Below are 21375 nucleotides of genomic sequence, written 5' to 3'. Positions count from 1 at the left end.
ACACTGACCCCCCCCAGCCCCACGTCTGTTCCTGATCTGTGCCCATATCAACCCAGCTTGTGCCCCTCTGAGCCCCGGGCCCAGCCCCAGCCCCAGCCCACCTGGTACTTGTTGGTGGAGTTGAAGGGAATCTCTGTCACTTTGGGGTTCTTGTCCCGCATCTTCTTGACCGAGCCGCAGGAGAGCTGGATGCACTTGAGCAGGGCCGACTCAGAGGCGTCGCCCGCTGTGTCCCGCTGCCGAGGGGAGAGGGGCCGTCAGTGCGGGGCAAGGGCAGCCCAGAGGGAGCACTGCTGGGCAGACCGGTGGGGTGAAGGGATGAGAAGTGCGTCTGGGGTCACGGCCAATGGGAGGGCAGTCATGACTATGGCCAATGGATGGGGTGGGGTAGTGGAGCCCTGGCCAATAGGAGGGAAGGTGTGGCTGGGGTCATGGCCAATAGGAGGGGAGGCAGGGTGAGGCCATGCCCAATAGAATAGGAGGCATGGCAGAGGCCAATGGATGTGGAAGTGGGGCAAGGCTATGGCCAATGTGTGAGGAGGTTGGGTAGGGCCATGGCCAATGACGCAGGAGGCATGGCTGTGGCCAATGGATGGTGTGGGGAAGGGGCACTGGCCAATGGGAGGGGAGGCATGGCTGTGGCCAATGGATGTGGAAGTGGGGCAAGGCTATGGCCAATGTGTGAGGTTGGGTGGGGCCATGGCCAATGGGAGGGGAGGCATGGCTGTGGCCAATGGATGTGTGGGGAAGGGGCACTGGCCAATGGGAGGGGAGGCATGGCTGTGGCCAATGGATGGTGTGGGGAAGGGGCACTGGCCAATGGGAGGGGAGCCATGGCTGTGGCCAATGGATGGTGTGGGGAAGGGACACTGGCCAATGGGAGGGGAGGCATGGCTGTGGCCAGTGGCTGCAGAGACAGGGTGAGGCTATGGCCAATGGGTCAGGAGGCAAGGTGGGGCCACGGTCAATGTGAGGCAGGGAAGGCGTGGCCGGGGTAGTGGGCCCCTGGCCAATGGGAGGGGAGGTGTGACTGGGTGATGGCCAATAGGAAGGGGGTGCGGCTGTGTTGCCATGGTCGATGGGAGGGGAGGTGTAGCATGTACCCCACTATAACAAAGTTTGGGGACATCTGATCTAAAATATGGGGTGCTGGACACTGCAGGTAAGCTGTGGGCCCAGTGCTCTGATCCAGGAGCCAGGGACACTGGTCTACATGGGTCTGATCCAACACAGCAGGGGGATAAAGGACTAGCTGGCTTCATGGCTCTGATGCTGGGCGGCAGAGTCAGGGACATGCGGGGACAAAAGGCCACAGCTCTGTCCTACTGAGGCAGAGAAGGGGTTATCGGCTCGCTGGGCATTGCTCTGATCTGGCGGGGCTGGCGGACGGGCCTTGGGGCTCGCTGGGCATTGCTCTGATCTAGCACGGCTGGCAGACGGGCTATAGGGCTCGCTGGGTATTGCTCTGGTCTGGCGGGGCTGGTGGACGGGCTGTGGGGCTCGCAGGGCATTGCTCTGCTCTGGCGGGGCTGGCGGACGGGCTGTGGGGCTCGCTGGGCATTGCTCTGATCTGGTGCGGCTGGCGGACGGGCTGTGGGGCTCGCTGGGCATTGCTCTGGTCTGGCGTGGCTGGCGGACGGGCCGTGGGGCTTGCTGGGCATTGCTCTGGTCTGGCGGGGCTGGCGGACGGGCTGTGGGGCTCGCTGGGCATTGCTCTGGTCTGGCGGGGCTGGTGGACGGGCTGTGGGGCTCGCTGGGAATTGCTCTGATCTGGCACGGCTGGTGGACGGGCTATGGGGCTCGCTGGGAATTGCTCTGGTCTGGCGGGGCTGGCGGATGGGCTATGGGGCTCCCTGGGCATTGCTCTGAGGCTGACAATCCTGCTGAGGCAGGGAACAACCCAGCCACGTGCTATGGGTCAGACTGAACAGCCCCTTGCTCTGGGATCCGGCCCTAGGAAAGCACGCTCCCATGGGCTGCTCTCTCCCCAGGCTGGCCCTGCGGCCAAGGGGGAGCTGCACAGGTCCGCATGCTCTGAGGCCAGCTCCCCGGCGGGGGGTCCGGGCCGGACAGAGCTCTGGCAGCGTGGCAGACGATGGGGGCCGTCCAGGCCCCCTGGGCAGTCTGAGCCCATCTGGCTGTGGGAAGCCAAGATCCCATCTCAGTGCAGCTCCTCACGGCCCCCTCCTCGATCTCACGTGGTGCCCCAGGCGGGGATCAGAGCAGCGTGAAGGATGGGGGAGACAGGGGGAGACCTGCAGAGCCCATATCTCCTGGGGAGTCTGGTGCGCTCAGCGCTGGGGCCCATCTCGCTTGGGGCAGCCGTGCAGGGAGCCCGGGACCGAGGGGTGGGGTCCAGGAACCCGGCTTGCCTTGGAGATGGAGACGTTCTCTTGGCCTGGCTTGAAGACGGCTCGATTGCACAGGCCGGCGATGCGGGCCAGGGCCGCCCAGGTGGGTGAGCGCTTATCGAAGGTTGCACCTGGCAGGAGACACACCAGTCAGCCACATGACCCCACCCAGACCCCCGACCATAGGACTGGAGCAGCGAGCCGAGCCCCACTGCCTGGCTGCAGCATTGTCATGTACAGCGCCCCCTGCTGGCCGAGGCTGGGACTAGCATAGCCAGGAGCTCCCCCACAGCCAGCGCTCCTGCCCTGCCCCCTACAGCGCCCCCTGCTGGCCGAGGCTGGGACTGGAGTAGCCAGGATCTCCCTGCACAGCCAGGGCTCCTGCCCCGCTCCCTACAGCACCCCCCCTGCCAGGAGAGGCCTGGATGGAATAGCCAGGATCTTTCCTACAATCTCTAATCCAGCAGAGCCTGCTCTTGGGAGGTGCCCAGGTCTCTAAATCAGAGCCTCCCAAAGTCAGGTCCCATGGGATCGAAGCGAGACAGAGGCAAACAAGGGAAAGAAGAGCCAGGAATTCGGGAGAGGAACATGGAACACGGGTGCTGCGTGCGAGGGCTTGCCACATCCACCCTGCAGGCACTGCCATGCTACCCTCTGCCCAGGGCACACTTTGGGGCTCAGCACAGCTGACCTTGCAGTGCCACAGGTTCCCCCCTGTACCCCCACCTCAGCCATGCCCTGAAGCAGCACCAGGGGTTAGACAGACGCAGGTGGGGGGAGGCAAGGACGGCTGGGGCGGGGAGATGAACAAGATGATGAGTTAGGGATGGCTAGATGGTGCGGGTAGCCAGAGTGGAGGTGGTGTCAGGGGGCACAGATGAGGTGGCGGGAGGCACAGGGGGCATGGGTGTAGGGTACAGGCAGCCATGGCACGTGGGTGTTGATGACAGGGGGCGAGGGCACGGGTGAGGGGGACAGTGGTGGAGGGTGCAAGCAGTAGTGGTAGTGGGGGGCAGAGATGGGGGGTGATGGCACACAATGGCGGGTGGTATGTGAGAGCACAGGTGGAGTTGGCATGGGGCATAGGTAGGGATAGGGGGTGAGGGCACACGCAGTGGGGGAGTGTGACGAAGTGGGAATATTTTGTTGTATTTGTATGACTCCTGTTTGTGCCTCAGTCTCCCCTATATGCCGCATTGTTACCCAGTGTGTGGAGAAAGACAGTTTGCTCACAGGGCAGGCTAAGGCTATGTCTACACTACACACCTTACAGCTGCACCACTGTCAGGTCTCCCATGTAGCCGCTCTGTGCCGACGGGAGAGAGCACTCCTGCTGGCATAATTTAACCACCCGCAAACAGCAGCAGTAGCTATGGCTGTCCACACCGGTGCTTTCGTCAGTGAAACTTACGTCGGTCAGTGGTGTGCTTTTTTCACACCCTGACTGACAAAAGTTTTACCAACGACAGTGCTGGCGTAAACTTAGACTTAGGTGGTGGTGATAGTGGCAGGGGTGCGGGCGGTGGTGGCAGTCCCAGGGTTGCAGGCGGTGGTGGTAGTGGCAGGCAGAAGGACACAGTGGTGTTGGGGGGGAGCGTGAGTGGCGGGGGTCTGGGAGTGTGGGCAGGGACACCAGGGTGGTGATGGCATTGGTGAAGGGCAAGGGGGTGGTGGAGTGGTGATGGCACAGATGGCAGGGGGCACAGGCAGCGCGGGTGGGGGGAGCAGGCGGCAGGTAGCAGCGACGACCTCTCACCGGACTGGTCCTCGGTGGTGTCAGCCTCGTGGATCTGGTTGTCGAACCACATGTGGGCGACCGTCATGCGGTTCTGGGTCAGGGTGCCCGTCTTGTCGGAGCAGATGGTGGAGGTGGAGCCCAGCGTCTCCACTGCCTCCAAGTTCTTCACCAGGCAGTTCTTGCGCGCCATGCGCTTGGCGGTGAGGGTCAGACACACCTGCGGGCCGGAGGGGGGGGGGTCAGAGCAGGCATGGGGTGCAGGATTTGCACCTGGCACTGCCAGTGTGGTCAGACCGCCCTGCGCTGGCTGAGCCAGGGGGCCTGGCCAGACACGCAGCCCCGCCCTTGGGCAGTGCAGGAGCGGAACCTGTTACCGTGACGGTTGCCAGGAGCCCCTCCGGGACGTTGGCGACGATGATGCCGATGAGGAAGATGACGGCCTCCAGCCAGGTGTAGCCGAGGATGAGGGAGAGGATGAAGAAGGAGAGGCCCAGGAAGACGGCCACCCCGGTGATGAGCTGGATGAAGTGCTCGATCTCCATGGCGATGGGGGTGCGGCCCACCTCCAGCCCCGAAGCCAGCGAGGCGATGCGGCCCATCACTGTGCGGTCCCCGGTCGAGATGACGATGCCCCGGGCAGTGCCTAGTGCGGTGGTGGGGGAGGGGAGACAGGTATTTCAAGTACTTCTGTGGGGAAGACTGGAACTGGGTCCGGGGCTGGGAGGGGGCTCAGGAGCAGCTCCGGTAAAGGATGGATTGAGGGACCACAACAATGTAGCAACTCCCCCGTGCACTGCTTGTCTGGGCCCTGGGTATCCTCTCAGCCCTGGACCAGGAGCCTTTGTCCCTCCCCTGCCTGGTAGCTATTCTGTGCAATGAGCTTGTGGGGGGGTCTCAGCCCATCCCACCAGGCTGGCCCCTTGTTGGCAGCATCAGGACTGGACGAGGCCCCTCACTGTTAGCAGGCAAGCGCACGCCACCCATTGGGTAGGTGATGGGCCTGGCGGGGGTTGAGGCCTGGCTTGTCTCTGGGGTTAGGCCCTTCTCTGAGCAATGGGCCCCCCCCCAGCCTCCAGGGCTCTCCGTTCAGCACAGCATTCCCTCTGGCCCGTCTCTCAGCACAGCAGTCTGTGTGCCAGGGCCAGACCTTCCTGGCATCACGGCCCGGTCGCCTGCCTGGGCACCCTCACTGGCACTGTCTCTGCAATTCTGGGGTTAGGCTGCCCTGGGGGTAATAACCCTTCTCATTTCCCCCCAGTCTGGCCATTTCAACTCCCCTTTGCTCAGTTCCGCCCCGCCCCCGAATCCTCATCACCCCCCCCACACACACACACACACACACATATGGATTTCAGGGCTCCATAACCACCCCAGGCTAAGTGCCGGGGGGCACGTGGGACAGCCCTGCAGATCCAGGGACGGGCCCTAAATTGAGCGGCCCGGCGGCCCCCTCCCCCCTTCACCTTCCACACAGTTGGTGGAGAAGAAGCAGATGTTGCGGGTCTCCAGGGGGTTCTCGTGGGTGAACTCGGGGGAGCGGGTCTGTGGCTCCGACTCGCCCGTCAGGGAGGAGTTATCTACCTGCCGAGGCAACGGGAGGCCGGTCAGGGGCCTCAGGGCCCAAGAGAGACAGAGACGGGAGGAACAGACAGACAGCACGGGGGCAATCTGCCTCAGTCACTATCAGTCCCCTGCCCCTGTCACTGGCATCAGCCCATAAGCCCCGATTCTGCCCTAATAGACAGATGGACAAACCCCCTGCTCTTGGGGCTCCCATGTCCCACCCCTGGAGTGCCCCCCATCCTCAGCACTAGTTCACATGGGGCCCTCTGCACAGAGCATGGGCTGCTGGCAGGCTCCCTTATCCCACGCCGCTCACTTGGGGGAGGGGCGTGGGGGGGGAGCACGTGGACACGCGAGTTTAGGGATGGAAGGGGGGGAGGGGGTTCAGCAGCTGGTGGGGGGACGGTTGGATCTGGGGTGCTTATCATTGCGGGGCAGGGGAGGGGTTAGGGCCCCTATCAGAGAGGGCTGGGGGGTTTCCGAGGGCTCCAGGGGTTGGGCTGGCAGTGGGGGATACAGGGATGCTGCAGCCAGGCATACCGGGACAGCCCGGCTTCCACTTTCACCCCATCCCTGCAGGGGAGCCCGGGGTTCACATGGGACCTGGAGATTCGGCTGGGCCGAGACCCTGCGACCTCCCCCCAGTCTGTCCTGACACAGCCTGCTGCCCGTGGGGATCGGACAGGAGCCAGGGCCCGCCTACATGCCACCCAGTATGGGGATCCCTACAGAGTCCAAGGGGTGGGCCGCAGCGGCCCTTCCAAGAAGGAAGGCACCAATATCCCCCTATATGGCCCTGTGGGTAGATCTCATAGGGCACAAGAGCAGCAAGGTCTCATAAGCCTTTTTGTGTAAGATCGACAAAGCAGGGTCCATCTGTCCAGTCAGTCCGCACTGGCTGCCCTATAGCGGCCATGCCTCCCTCTCCTCTAGCCTATGGAGCCCCCACGCCAGCCCGGGACATAGCCCCGCCATCCTCACCTTGCAGCCGTGGGAGGAGATGATGCGCAGATCAGCAGGGACCCGGTCTCCCCCCTTCACCTCCACCAGGTCTCCCACCACCACGTTCTCGGCGTTGATCTGGATCTTCTCGCCCTCCCGGATCACCAGGGCTTGCTGCCCAACGCAACCAGAAGGAGAGGTAAAGGCAAGAGCACTGCGCCCAGCTCCCGCACCCCTGGAGCCCCCTGTAACGCCCCAGCCTGCTGCGCACCGCACCGCTGACCCCCATCTGACCCGATGGGTCCCAGCCCCGGGTGGGGAGCCCTGCAGAACGGCCCTGCCAGTGGAAGCTGTGAGCAAAGCTGCAAGTGCATGTGGTTTACCTTGCGCCAGCGTGTCCTGAGCCCACCCCCACCCTTTCCCAGGGCTTGGCCTGCTGCTGGGCTCGGGTGAAACTCCCAGTGGAGTCCTGGTCTCTCACAGTGCGTGGGGGTCACAGCTGTGCCCCCTCGTCCAGCCAGCAGAGGGAAGTGCAGCTGCTTCTCTGTCCCCACCACTCCTAGCGCTCAGCAATCTCTCCGGGCTGGGAATGCCTGCCCCGTGGGCTCTCCTGCCGCCGGCCAGGCAAGGCATGGCACAGGCCTGATTCTGATCTCTCTCCACTTCAGTGGGGTGACTCTACCAGCGGGAGAGCGGGATCCCAGCCCATCAATGCAGCATTTCAGAGACTGGCTGGAAGGAGGAAGCACGGAGGCCTCAGAGGTTGGGACAAAACCAAAAGCTAAGCACGGTTGCGTCCAAACTCAGAAATGGCCCTGTGGCTGCGCTGCCAGCTCAGGGAGGAGGGGGATCCCCCAGACGGGCTCAGGGATCCCTGGAGAGCCTCCAGCTCTGTGTTCTCTTCTCCCATTGCTCAGCGATGGGCCTGGGATATTTCTGCAACAGCAGCTCTTGCAACGCCATGCCCATGCCCCTGGAATCTGGGAACTCTGGGTCTAAAGACAGCTGCTACTGAGCTAAAAGGCCATTTCATGCTGTCGCGGGCTCATCAACTCCTATTTGTGGCCCGGCCGCCACTAGAGGGAGCTCTGGAACCACACTGGCTGGGTTACCCGCCGCAAGGGACCAGCCGAGATCTTAACACCCTGAAACTGGACTTGGACCCACGTTTTCCAAATGGACCAAAATCCCAGACCCTGCCCCAAGCCTTTACAGGTGTCCCCAACCCGGATTCCACTTGTGCTGCTTGGGTCTGTCTCTCCTGTCAAGGAGATTTAGGATCAAAAGGGAGGCTTAGAGGGGAAAATTCTTCCCTCTACTGGATGGAATCAGAACTGCTTGTCTGTGTGACATAGGCCCTATATTGCTAGGAGTCAGTAAGGATCCTCCTCTAGCTCAGGAGGCAGGGCCTTAGGTGCTGGAAGACCCAGGTTCTATCCCCCATGAAGTGGGCACTCCTAGGTAGCTGTGGGTTTGTTGCAATCCAGCCTGAGCTGCCTTTATTCAGATGGTCAGTCTCCTCCCTTCGTTGGTGCTCCCTTCCCATGCCACGTGGTGCCAGCAGGGTGCAAAGGATGGGAGAGGGGAGCTCCTACCTGTGGTACCATGTTTTTGAAGGAATCCATAATCTTGGAGCTCTTGGCCTCCTGGTAGTAGGAGAAGCAGCCGGTGACTATGACCACAGCAGCTAACACCACGCCCAGGTACAGCTGGGGAGAGGAGGAGACTGTTCAGACATAGGCGATTCCTTCACCCACTGCCGCAATGCAGCCACCCCTGGGGTGGGACATGGCAGCTGCTTAACAGAAGCATAGTGATGCTGCCCAGCAGTTTAGGACAGGAAGTGACAAATATCTGACCCTGTGAGAAGTAGTAGGTAATTACTGGAGATGGAGTTGGGCCGGGGCCCAGGGACTAATACCCCGACTGGGATGAAAAGTTGGTTCCTTATCGATCACAAGTAGTTGGGACTTGGGCTGGTGTCTCACCCCTGGCCACTGTGCTCAGTCCTGGCTCCACAGGGAGAGCGCCCCCTACTGGGCATAGCGCCCCCTAGCACCGCACTGGAGTGGTGGGGCAGCACTGACAGTGAAGGGAGAGCACCCCCTCCTGAGCCCCCTCCTCGCTCCCTGCAGCACTTGCAGGTCTCCCAGGCAAGACCAGTCTCGGGATGGGACAGCTGCCCCGCTCGTGTTTCTACAGCTCTTATTTAGGAAGCAGGGCTGAGTTATTTTGGAACCTGCCTTCAGTGCAGGGAGACAGTGAACCGTTCCTCACCCATCCCCCAATGCTGGGAGTGTCCAGGTGGGACCAGTTCAGCCCCAGCCCTGCCTGCGTCGGCCAGGAGATGCTGCTCACTTGGCCTGGGTTGAGTTTGGTGAATCAAAGCCCAGAGCTGACCGAACGGATGAGACCACTGGAGCCTGCACCAAGGCCGGATTCTCACAAATCTCTGGGAGGCTGGGATGAGACTCTATGGCCCTACCATGCAAAACCAGGTCACACCCCTTGGGTAAGACCAAGCCCCCCTCAAGTTCAGGCCAGAGGGTCCCCCCTGAATTTCTCCCCCGCCCCCCCAATTTCTCTCCCTCGCGGCTTTAGGGGAAGGACAGAAGCAGGAGAGTTTCAGTGAGGTTCCATTTAGAGGTTTGTTCAACACCCAGAAACTCCAGGTGTGGAGTGGAGAATCCAGCTGAACCCAGCCCTGGGACGCAGGTCAGAATGACTTGGTTCCCCCCGCCCCGTGTCTGATCTGCTCCGGGTCATGTGGCTCACGTTGTCGTTGGCCGGCTCGTCCTCCATCACGGCCTGGATGCTGTAGGCCAGGAAGCAGAGGATGGCGCCAATCCACAGCAGGATGGAGAAGCCCCCGAAGAGCTGGCGGCAGAACTTGACCCACTCGGGGGTGGTCGGGGGGGGCGTGAGGGCGTTGGGGCCATCCTGTGCCAGGATCTCGGCTGCGCGGGTGTTGGTCAGACCCTGCCCAGGCAGAGGGGGGTCGGAGGGATGGCAGGGGAGCGAAGGAGCGACACAGAACCCAGAGAACGACAAAACGGGAGGGCAGGAGGAAGGGACAGAGAGAAAGAGCCAGTTACGTGCTACCAGGGTTCGAAGCACCTAAAGGCCGGAGGAGCCCCCGTATCTCAGTGCACTCAGCGGCTGGCGAAGGGAACGGAGCCGCTGCCCACGGCTCCCCACACACACACACACACACATCACAGAGCCCTGGGGGTCCAGTTCTCCTGAATCCCCCACTGCCCGGTGCAACCAGGCTTGGGGGGGTCCCCGAGGGAAGCCCCTCCCTCACCCTGCCAAACCACCCACACTGCAGGGGAATGGGCTTCATCTTCCCCAGGGGGCTGTTGGGGCTTCTGGGTGGGGAATCCCTCCCCCACTGGGGCTTCTGGGGGGGACCCTTCTCTGTATTTTGAGCACCAGGTGAATGGAGTGGCCTGGACGCTGCACAGAACCTGCACCCAGGAGCCTGGGAATCAGGGAGGGGTGAAGGCAAATTCTCCCAAGATCTGGCAGGGGGTTGAGGTCAGATGGTGGTGCGGGGGGGAAGCAGGAGGGTACCTGCGATGGCTGATGCTGCAGCGATTGTCATCGGGCAGTGGTGTGGAGCAGGATGGCAGCCCAGCCTGGGAAGTGGAAAGCAGGGAGCGAGGGGCGATAGGGGTGGGGGGATGGGAGGGGAGGGGAGGATGAGAGGGGAGGGGGAATGGTAGGGAGGGGGCAAGGGGGAGTGGCGGGTGATGGGGAGGGAGGGTGGGGGGGAGATAAGTGGTGGGGTGAGGGCAATGTGGGGGAGGGGCACCAACCCACAGACACTGACATGTCCTGACTTACCCTGGACAGATCCACCTGGTATTTCCTGCCCAATTCATCCAGGGACAGCCTGTGATCGTCCTGCCAGGGGAGAGGTGGGGGAACGTCACAGACTAGCAAGAGAGCGGAATGTCCTGGGAACAGAACCAGATCCAAAGGGGCCATCCGGCAGAGCGCTGGCCCATCAGGGCTGCTGCCCATGACTTCCTGGGGTGGTTTTTCAACCAGTTATGCACCAACCTTATAGTAGCTCCATCTAGCTTGTATTTTCCCTAGTTTGTTTATGAGGAGGTCATGCAAGACAGTATCAAAAGCCTTACTAAAGTCAAGATATCAGAGGGGTAGCCGTGTTAGTCTGGATCTGTAAAAGCAGCAAAGAGTCCTGTGGCACCTTATAGACTAACAGACGTATTGGAGCATGAGCTTTCGTGGGTGAATACCCACTTCATCCGACGAAGTGGGTATTCACCCACGAAAGCTCATGCTCCAATACGTCTGTTAGTCTATAAGGTGCCACAGGACTCTTTGCTGCTTTTAAAGTCAAGATATACCACATCTACTGCTTAACCAAGAAAATCCCCCACTTCATCACACCCCCATAACCACAAGGCATGTTACCCTGTCAAAGAAAGCTGTTAGGTTGGTTTGATACAATTTGTTTTTGACAAATCCATGCTGACTGTTACTTATCACCTTATTATCTTCTAGGTGTTTGCAAATTGATTGCTTAATTATTTGCTCCATTATCTTTCTGGGTACTGAAGTTAAACTGACTGGTCTGTGATTCCCCGAGTTGTCCTTATTCCCCTCTTTATAGATTGGCACTATGTTTGCCCTTTTCCAGTCCTCTAGAATCTCTCCCGTCTTCCATGACTTTTCACAGATAATTGCTAATGGCTCAGATATCTCCTCAGTCAGCTCCTTGAGTATTCTAGGATGTATTTCATCAGGCCCTGGTGACTTGAAGACATCTAACTTGTCTAAGTAATTTTTAACTTGTTCTTTCCCTATTTTAGCCTCTGATGCTACCTCATTTTCACTGGCATTCACTAAGTTAGATGTCCAATCACTACTAGCCTTTTTGGTGAAAACTAAAACAAAAAAGTCATTAAACACTTCTGCCATTTCTACATTTCCAGTTATTGTTTCCCCCCCCCCCCTCATTGAGTATCAGGCCTACCCTGTCCTTGGTCTTCCTCTTGCTTCTTATTTATTGTGTAGAATCTATCCACCCATCCAACTGTACCATCCATCTATCCAGCAGCCAGCCACTTGCACTATCCACCCACCCATCCATCCACCCACCTGCACCATCAATCTATCCAGCAGCCAGCCACCTGCACAATCCATCCATCCATCCTTCCACCTGCAGTTTCTGTCTCCTATCGCCTTGGTGTCTGACGCTAGGTGCTGATCACAGGGGTGACCAGCGAGATCTAGCAAGGATGGGAGGAAGCAACCTCACAGTCCCATAAGCATGGGGGGGGGGGGTGACCTGCCTTGCGGGGGGGGGACAGGTCAAGGTCCCTCCCGCACCAGGCATTGGCAGTCCGGCCCCCCCAGCAGTGCCCATGGGGTGGAGCGGATCCTTACCAGGTTCACCTCCTTCTTCAGCTCGTCCAACTCTTTCTCCTTCTGCTTCTTCTTGCCACCGCCATTCTCGGAGGTGGTTGCCGCTGGTGAATACTCCCGCCCAACCTGCCGGGGGGGGGAGGGGGAAGAAAGAGGGGTAGTGTTACCTCAGTGGGCAGGGGACTCCAGAAGCCACACAGACCCACAGGGAGGAGAGAGACGCAGGGAGGAGGAGCACCCCAACCCACGGCAGCCATGCAGCACAAAGGTCACGACAGGCAGGGAGCCCAGGACTGGCTGGCCCGTGGCCACCCCCTGGCAGATCCAGAACCGGGTCAGAGTGTCCCCCTGGCAGAAGATGCTGGGTGGCAAGTGGGAATGAACTCGGTGCAGAAAGAGTCCGTCCCATCCCGCCTCCCCCCCCCCCCCGTGCCAGGTCCTCAGCCAGGACTTCAGAGCAATCAATGCAGAAGAGAACCCAGCTCTAGCCACCTGGCAGCTCAGGAGAGCCCAAGTGTCCTGCCCCTGGATGCTCTGGGCCTCAGACAAAACCTAGGCAGGTCTCCAGGGAACGGCTTCTCCTGCAGCAGAGCCGAGAGATTCCTGGTTTCTCTCCCCCAACACTTGCTGTGGCAGGTCAGGCCTGGGGGAGACGAGACGCATAAGTGGAAGAGGGGGAGTCGTGTTCCCCCTACCCCCCTGCCCTGCCTGGATGCAAGAGATCAGAAAAGCGGGACCACAGCCAGGAACAGGAGAATGGATGTTTCCTCAGGCTGCCCCGTCTGTGGGTCTCTCTGCACCAATTGCCTCTCATCTTACACTTAGATTGGAAGCTGTTTGGGGCAGGGACTGTCTCTTTGTTCTATGTTCGTACAGTGCCTAGTGCCATGGGGTCCCGGGTGCATGGGTGGGGTGCTGAGGTGCTACCGTAATACACCTAATAAATAACGTACAGCGCCTAGCACCATGGGGTCCTGGTCTGTGCCTGGAACTCCGGCACACTACTGTAATACACCTAATAAATAATGTACAGTGCCTAGCACCATGGGGTCCTGGTCTGTGCCTGGAACTCCGGCACACTACTGTAATACACCTAATAAATAATGTACAGTGCCTAGCACCATGGGGTCCTGGTCTGTGGCTGGGACTCCGACACACTACCGTAATACACCTAATAAATAATGTACAGTGCCTAGCACCATGGGGTCCTGGTCTGTGGCTGGGACTTCGACACACTACCGTAATACACCTAATAAATAATGTACACCGCCTAGCACCATGGGGTCCTGGTCTGTGGCTGGGACTCCGACACACGACTGTAATACACCTAATAAATGATGCACAGCGCCTAGCACCATGGGGTTCTGGTCGTGGCCGGGGGCAGGGAGACATGCTCTGGAAATGCTCTTCTGAGCTCTGCCACTGACTTGCGAGTCACTTTCATGCTCTGTGCCTCAGTTTCCCCCTCTGCAAAGTGGGGATGATCCTGACTCCCCTCCCAGGGGTGTCAGGCTCAGCTCGCGCATGAGTGCGAAGTGCTTTGAGATCCTCCGAGGGATGGGCAAAAGCTCATGGCCCTGTGGATGATGGCATTCCCAGTGCCCCTGTCCCCACGGTCTGCAGGTGGCGGACTGCTTCTGCTCCATGCAGGAGCCCCAGGGCCAGAATGCCAGGAGAGAGGCTATTCCTATCCCAGCATTCCCACGCGGAGCGGTCACAGGCAGTGGTGGGAATCACATCAGGATTCCTGCTCTTGGGAGCTTCCTGCCCCGGTTTGTGAGCCCAGCAGCCTGGAGAGCTCGGGGAGACAGCTGGTGTTTGGGAACCGAACTCAAGTCCCAAATCTTCCAAGTTCCCTCTGCGCTAAGCAAACAACACGGGGGGGGGGGGCGGGGGAGGGCTGGAACCTCTAGCTGTCCTGCCAGTGCTGCCCTGGCATAGACAGCACTGTGCCCTGCATGCTATGCCAGTGACTTCACCCACCCCAGGGACACTCTGCCAAAGCAGAGACACTGAATTTCCCTGGTTCCTGCTGCTTTGGGCTGGTGGCTGCTCCGGAGGGGGCTCTGGGATTTGTTACTGTGGGCCCCCAGGAGGAGGGGCAGGGGTTGCTTGAGAGGAGACTGGCACGTCCTGGGATGATTCCACTGGCCCTCCCCGCGCCGGTGGGGCATCCGGGAGCCCAGCAGGGCATGGGCCCCCACGGGTGATGTGGGGGTCGAAGACGGGGACTCGAGTGCGCAGCTTGTGGGAGCGGGGCCAGGCAGCCGGGAAAGCAGCGTTTATTCAAAGGCAGAAAATAAAGAGGACCTCAGCTCTCTGCTGTCATGGAAAAGTCCCCCCAGTGCCAAGAACAACCGCTGTGAGCAAAGGGTCACGTTACGGCGGGGGGAGTAGCGATGGGGGGAAGGGAGGAAGGCATTGAAACTGTTAGGAACCCTGAAAGCAGCCACAATTTGGGGAGAGTCCCCGGGACAAGGCCACCCTGCCAACTGCAACTCCCCATGTATTGTTATGGTGCATTTCCAGAGCATGTCTCCCTGCCCCTGGCCACGACTGCGGTGGGCATTCTGCACGGCCCCAGCTATGATTTGGGGGTGCCTTCTTCACAGGCCCCGCTGGTTTCTGCCCCCGGCTCTGGGCCTCTCCCGTTCCCCTGTATCGATCGAAGCGGAACCCCTTCCCCCGGGGCTGGGGGCGCTGGCTCCAGTTCCAGCATGCCGGGCTCCCTCTCCTCCGGTTCCACTCCGGGGAACAGCCTGTAACAGTGAGAGCGAGGGGGACAGGTGCAGGCCCAGGGGGATCTACTGCAGTGCAATGAAAGCCAACCATTTCAAAGGCAGTCCCAGCCCAGCCCCTCCCCCCCCCCCAAGCTAGGGTACGCACAGGCATCTCCCACCGTGAACCTGGGTCTGGGTCAGCAAGCTCCTTAAGAAGACGGGGTAGGAGGCTGGAGTGCACCCTCTTAAAGGAGTCTGGGATTTGCCACTCCAGATCACACCCCCTGGCCCATCTAACCCAGCAGCCCCCTGTTCTGGATCAGACCCCCTGGTCCCTCTATCCAGTAACCCACCTTCTTCCACATCTGAACAGGCCATTGGTTCATACGTGCAGTACCCTGACCTCTGCAGCTGCCGAGATATGACTTTCCTCCCCAACACCCTCCTCCCCTGCACCCAGCCACGTAGGCAATGGGGGATCCTTCCTGACCCCTGCAGCTCCCCGCCCTGCAGCATGAGAGTCGATCACCCCGACCTTGGTCCCCTTTGCATTTTACAAACATATCTCCAGCCTTTTTTGGCTCTGCCCATGCCGGGGGACCCCGGTAGCCCAGTTAAAGGACTGTTTGGTGCCGCCGGTCCAGGCAGGATCGCACGGTCTTGGGACACAGCTGGTCCCCAGGGCGACTCGGTCAGTTTCGCAGCTCAGACGGGGCCGTGTTTGACTGGATCCTATTTGACTTGGAGAGGCAGATCCAATTAGGGAACGATTCCCTGGGGTTTATGATCAGGGCAGCAAGGATGCCAGAGGGCCCTGGTCTGCAAGGGAAGTCATGTCTGTCTCCAGAGACTGGAGGAGAGTCTGAGCCAAAAGCCCCCTGTAGGAAGAAAGAGAGCGAGGAAGAAAGTGTCTCTCAGGCCATGAATGGGGAAGGGAGAATAGAGCCTCCTTTCTGCTCCATATAAAGGGCTGAATAGTCCTGGCACTTCCCAGGATTCATGAGTCCAGCGTCCTGCCTGTGGTTTCCATGGCTCTTCGGGATCCTTTGCCGTGCGGCGAGGAGCTAGCTAAGGAGCTCTCTGTTCTGTTTGACAACCCCTTGCTCCCAGCAAAGATCCCAAAGCACCTTCCAGGATCTGCTGCTCCAGCTGCCGAAACGCAGCCCCTTCTGGGGTGGGATGCAGCAGCCAAGCGGAACAGAACCCCATGCCCAGCTGTGTGTGGGCAAGGCCCCAGGGTTAACACGCTGCCTCTTGCCATAAGTACTTGGATCTTTAATGACAACGGTTAGGCAAACATTGCTTAAAGCCGGCACTTACAGCCAGCTACCCCTGCCATCGCCAGCACCACCCCCTAAGCAGCCAGCACAGACCTTGCCCTGCTTTGGGGCTCTGGACAGGGGGCAGCAAAGCCCCCCCAAAGCTGGGCCAGTACCGGTGGGACCCCCTATCTTTCAGTCATAGAGGCTGGATTACCATGACATGGTATATCTGGTATATCTCTGGGAATATCCGCCCCCCCCCCTCCCCAGCTCTCTGCCCCCCACCCTCACAACCTCCAAGTGCCAAACGATGCCCGATAGAGGGACCATCGAGCAGCAGGAGGAGACCTGGCAGAACGAGCCCCTGCCTGTAGTCAGTGGCACAGGTGAGTTTGATGCTCTGGGCCCTATCCTGAGCTCTTTGTGTCCCCCACACCCCCCAGTCTCTCTCTGGGTGCGCTAGCTACAGGATCAGGGCCATTACAGGAGCCATGCTCATGGGGCTGCAGTTCTGATCCCTAACACTAGAGGGGGACCCAGAGCTCCAGGCTGGGATTTACATGGGGCCAATGGCCTGGAAGCATATTACAGGTCCTAGACCCCCACACACTGCCCCAGCTGTGCCTTGCCTCTTCCAGGTGACTGGGTGGGGCAGAGACCTATACAGGGAGTTGCTGGGGGCCAGATGAGGAGCGGTAAAGCCCCAGCTTGGGGAGGTTACATACACCTGCACCATGCCCATGGTACAGAGCAGGACTGTACCAGGACTCCTGGGTTCTGTTCCCACTTCTGTGACAGACTTGTAGTGAGAACTTACGCAAGTCCCTGCACGACTCTGTGGCTTGGTTTCCCCAGCTGGAGGCTGGGGTAATACCACCGACCACACGGGGTGCTGTTGGGTTTAATTAACGTCTGCCCAGAATGCCAAGACTCTCAAAGGGAGGGGGCTCGAGAAGGAGTGGAGTTTCGATCCGAATCCCCACCGGAGCCCTGCTGCTCCATCCCTGTCCACTCTGCCTTTCCATAGTCTCTCCTAGGCCAATGATTCCCAGGGAGGGGGGTCAAGATGTGACCCTGTGGCTCATCTACCCCATCCTCCCGGGGGCATCTCTTTCTAGCTGGCATCTCTTGGCAGGCAAGTGCCATGCCTGGGTGGCTGCACAGAGAGTTGTGAGTGAGGTACCAGACTCTGAGCTTTAGGGGCCACATCTGCCCAGCAAACACTGTCTAAATTCCCCAAATCCTGTCCCAGCGGGCACCTGGCTCAGCATGACCCTGGTGTGGAGTCTCTGAATGGGGGGGGGGGTCACACTTCTTTGGTCCCTGTGGCATCTGGCCCGCTGTCATTTTCAACAGTGCAATGAACTGGCTAGTGCATCTGTGCACAACTGCCTTCTACTGGCTGGGATCCCAACTAATTAGCTGTGTGTCATAGGCCTCATACTGCTCCTAGGTAATGGGGATTCTCCTTTCGCTCAGGGGTTGTTTTGGATCAGAGGTCTGGTCCTGCTGCGGATGTGAAGTTTTCAGGGGTGCCACGGAACACAGAAATGTGACAATTGTGGCAGTTCTCATAGAGAAATAACAGTGAAAAACTGCACCCTGCTTCATTTATCTTCCCTCTGACCCCAAAAGCGTCACCAGAACAACAGCTGTGAAATCGCTTCTTGCAAGATACTGTATCAATGCAAAATGTTGTTATTGGGTATTCATGTAGCTTTTCAAAAAATGGGTGGTTTTTGCCATGGAAAATTTTGATGAAAACAGGCCCAAAATTCCTTCTCATCTAAATTTTCCATGGAAAAATTACTTTTTTGCACCAGAAATTCAAATAACGAAAAATGAGCTCAGAAAAGGGGAATTAGTGCGTTCTTGGCCAAAATATTTCGGTTTTCAGGTGTTCCATTTTTCCAACAAAGAACGGCCCAGAAAATGAAGGGAAAGCCGACCCTTTACACAAAAAGTTTTATTGAGTCGAAAACCTGATTTCCCGCTGAAAATAAATTTCCACAGAAAATTTTCAGCCATCCCTAATCATTAGAGCAAGAGCTCGTCACATGGCAAACCTCTTCAAAAGGATCCGGATAATAAAAGAACGATAAATGCTATTGCAGGCCCTGATCCTGTGCGGAGCTCCATGCGGGCAGTTCTGTGCGCCCACACGCAGATCAGGTTCTATCCCCTAGGCAGCACTTATTGTAGGGTTGTGACCACTCTTAGCCCTGTATGTTTCCTATGCATGTCTCCCTGCTATCCTGTGGGCACAGGAAATTGTTTTCCCCACTGAAGCTGTTTAAAGAGAAGAGTTATTTTTCAGGCAATGTGGTTTTCATTCTCCCTTCTGTATAAGATTATTGCTTGGCTGTAAAAATACTATTAAAAGAATCCTTCTGCGAACAGCTCTTTGCCCCTCCATGGTGCCTCCCACTTGGGAACTTCAAAGGTGAATGAAAATTCTAACAAACCTGTGATCATCTGGGAACATCCCAGCTATGGGGCTTCAGAAGTACAGCAGGGATGGAACCCACACCTTCCAAGGCACAGCCCCCCTGCCACAGCCTGAGGAGAATCTCTACAAGCACTATAGGGTCTAGGATACACAACTGATCAATCCTGGATCCACCCATCAGAGGGAGACATACGCATTAGCCAGTTGGTGACACTGAAGTGGCTTGCTCAAGGTCACACCACAAGTCAGTGACAGGATTGGGAACAGAAGCCAGGGGTCCTGACAGTGCCGCTATACCCACTAGACTCCACTCTCTCCTAGAGCTGGAGACAGAACCCAGGAGTCCTGACAACCAGATCCCTGCTCTCATCACTAGACCCCATTCATCTCCAAGTACTGGAACTAGAAACGGGGAGTCCTGACTGGCAGTTCCCTAGTCTACTCACTGCCTTCCTAAACTGTCACTTCATCATCCTTCTTCTAAACACTGTTTGCTGTATAGCCCGTTCCCCATGTTCTCTTTCAGTTTCCCGTGAGTCGTGTGTTAGGAGCAGTGTATAAATCTAGTTAATGAATTCATGCTCCATCCCTAGCTCCACAAAGGTTCCCAGGCTCTGGCATTTCCTACAGATCTGGCCATTCTACATACATACATAAATCAACCCACTCTGCATTTCAGCTTCTGGGGAACTAATTAGCAAAGCAGAGCGAGGCGTTCCACGTTGCAGGTCGGAGGAATTCTGTTCTGCGTTTCAAGGGATTTGGGGCACATGCCCCCCTCTCCCCAAACTACCCCACAATGCTGCAAAGCCCACCCCCGATAATGCAAGGGGGGGTTGACGGCTGGGCTGGATTGCTCTTTCCGAAATGTCCCTCGTGTCTCGACAGCGTTTGGGAGGCCAAGGAGGTTTAAGGGGCAGTGGAGTGGAGCCAGCTTGCACCAGTATTTTTTAATGCCAGCTGCAAAAAGTTCCCGAAGAGCTGAAAACACCAGGGGGGAACCCCACTTGATTCAAACAAACTTCCTGGCTAAGCCAGCTCTCTGATCCCGGCGGTGGCATGCAGAGGCAGCCTACGGCTCCAAATAATCCCCCGGGGCCAATGCCCCGGCCAACTCCATCACCCCCACCTGGAGTCTGACCCAGCCCTGGCGAGGGGGCTGTTTACCCAGCGGGCACACTGTTTGGTAAGCGGTCCCCTCCGTCGCATTGTTCGCCTGGTTGCAAAAATGTTTCCCTGCAGTGAAGGGGAGGGGGTGGATTGGAAATGGCAATTATGGAATGAGAGACCAGGCCCGGCGCAGTGGGGGTCCTGCCCAGTGCTTAAGTTGTAATGAAAGAGGTGCCAGGGCTCAAGCCATTTTTTTTTACTTTCATAACTGATACAGCAAGCCCAGAGGTGCCGGGGCTCTGAACTGCCAAGCCCAGAGGTGCCGGGTTTCTGAACTGCCAAGCCCAGAGGTGCCGGGGCTCTGAACTGCCAGGCCCAGAGGTGCCGGGGCTCTGAAGTGCCAGGCCCAGAGGTGCCGGGTTCTGAACTGCCAAGCCCAGAGGTGCCAGGCTCTGAACTGCCAGGCCCAGAGGTGCCGGGGCTCTGAAGTGCCAGGCCCAGAGGTGCCGGGGCTCTGAACTGCGAAGCCCAGAGGTGCCGGGGCTCTGAACTGCCAGGCCCACAGGTGCCGGGTTCTGAACTGCCAGGCCCAGAGGTGCTGGGGCTATAAACTGCCAAGCCCAGAGGTGCCGGGGCTCTGAACTGCGAAGCCCAGAGGTGCCAGGGCTCTGAACTGCCAGGCCCAGAGGTGCCAGGCTCTGAACTGCCAAGCCCACAGGTGCCGGGTTCTGAACTGCCAGGCCCAGAGGTGCTGGGGCTATAAACTGCCAAGCCCAGAGGTGCCGGGGCTCTGAACTGCGAAGCCCAGAGGTGCCAGGGCTCTGAACTGCCAGGCCCAGAGGTGCCAGGCTCTGAACTGCCAAGCCCACAGGTGCCGGGTTCTGAACTGCCAGGCCCAGAGGTGCTGGGGCTATAAACTGCCAAGCCCAGAGGTGCCGGGGCTCTGAACTGCGAAGCCCAGAGGTGCCAGGGCTCTGAACTGCCAGGCCCAGAGGTGCCAGGCTCTGAACTGCCAAGCCCACAGGTGCCGGGTTCTGAACTGCCAGGCCCAGAGGTGCTGGGGCTATAAACTGCCAAGCCCAGAGGTGCCGGGTTCTGAACTGCCAGGCCCAGAGGTGCCGGGGTTATGAACTGCCAAGCCCAGAGGTGCTGGCACTCAGCCCCGGCACATATTAAGCACTGGCCCTGCCTGCCCTCCAAGCTGCACAAACTAGCCCCAGAAAGATACATGCCCATGTTCCCCCTCGTTTGTTGCTGCTTCACTCCTGTCTCAAACTTTGAAGCTCTCCAGTCCCTCGTTCCCCAATCATGTAGCTGAGGGCAGACTCGGATAGCCGGAGTTTACCCACTTCTCCTTCGGGGAATGTGGCGTTTAGTTTAGGTTTGTTTACCCGCTTCTTTTTCTACCACAACACCACTGTCGTCTTCAGTCCCATTCAAGCCATTCCCAGCACGATCCCCTTAAAACGCACTCAAAACGTCCTACTCACCCCTTTCCCCATTTTCGTCAGCCCGGGGCGCAGGGGGCTGGATGGAAGGAACGCAGGAGGAGGAAAGGAAAAACCAGTCGAGAGAGGAGACTTCCCAGCTTTCTTTAAATAGCTCCCTCCTTCGCCCCTCTCCTTCTCTGGACAGGGTCACTTGTTGAAACAGGATCTTGGGTCAAGAAAAACTCCACCCTCCTCCCACCCCTTTCTCTCCCCCCCACCCCCCCCCCCCAAGCCTTGTGTCTCTGCTCCGCTAGCTGGGGAGAATCCAGGGCCAGCAATGTGCTGTGCAATGTCATGATATACACAGCCCGCCCCCCACCCCCTGCGTCTGTCTGTCGGCTGTAAGGCAG

The 21375-nt window shown here is 58.7% G+C and overlaps 1 protein-coding gene across 3 annotated transcripts in view; it reads right to left on the bottom strand.

Moving 5' to 3' along the window:
- LOC135892170 (sodium/potassium-transporting ATPase subunit alpha-2) overlaps positions 1-21037 on the bottom strand; it is a 30982-nt gene extending 9945 nt beyond the window's left edge. The window contains exons 1-11 of one of the 3 annotated variants that reach the window (XM_065419881.1): positions 21026-21037; positions 12016-12120; positions 10444-10503; positions 9370-9573; positions 8190-8303; positions 6634-6768; positions 5553-5670; positions 4464-4732; positions 4108-4306; positions 2373-2482; positions 102-236 (exon numbers count right to left, since the gene is read on the bottom strand). In XM_065419881.1, the coding sequence (XP_065275953.1) occupies positions 102-236; positions 2373-2482; positions 4108-4306; positions 4464-4732; positions 5553-5670; positions 6634-6768; positions 8190-8303; positions 9370-9573; positions 10444-10503; positions 12016-12120; positions 21026-21037 (1461 nt within the window). Of the gene's footprint in view, positions 1-101; positions 237-2372; positions 2483-4107; positions 4307-4463; positions 4733-5552; positions 5671-6633; positions 6769-8189; positions 8304-9369; positions 9574-10443; positions 10504-12015; positions 12121-14995; positions 15008-21025 lie in introns of those variants that run through there. The other 2 variants (XM_065419880.1, XM_065419882.1) reach the window with 2 other exon arrangements.
- Between the last annotated feature and the right edge of the window lie 338 nt (positions 21038-21375).

The sequence above is a fragment of the Emys orbicularis genome, chromosome 20 (assembly GCF_028017835.1).
Source record: "Emys orbicularis isolate rEmyOrb1 chromosome 20, rEmyOrb1.hap1, whole genome shotgun sequence".
Lineage (NCBI taxonomy): Eukaryota > Metazoa > Chordata > Testudines > Emydidae > Emys > Emys orbicularis.
This window is presented reverse-complemented; position numbering and strand designations above follow the sequence as displayed.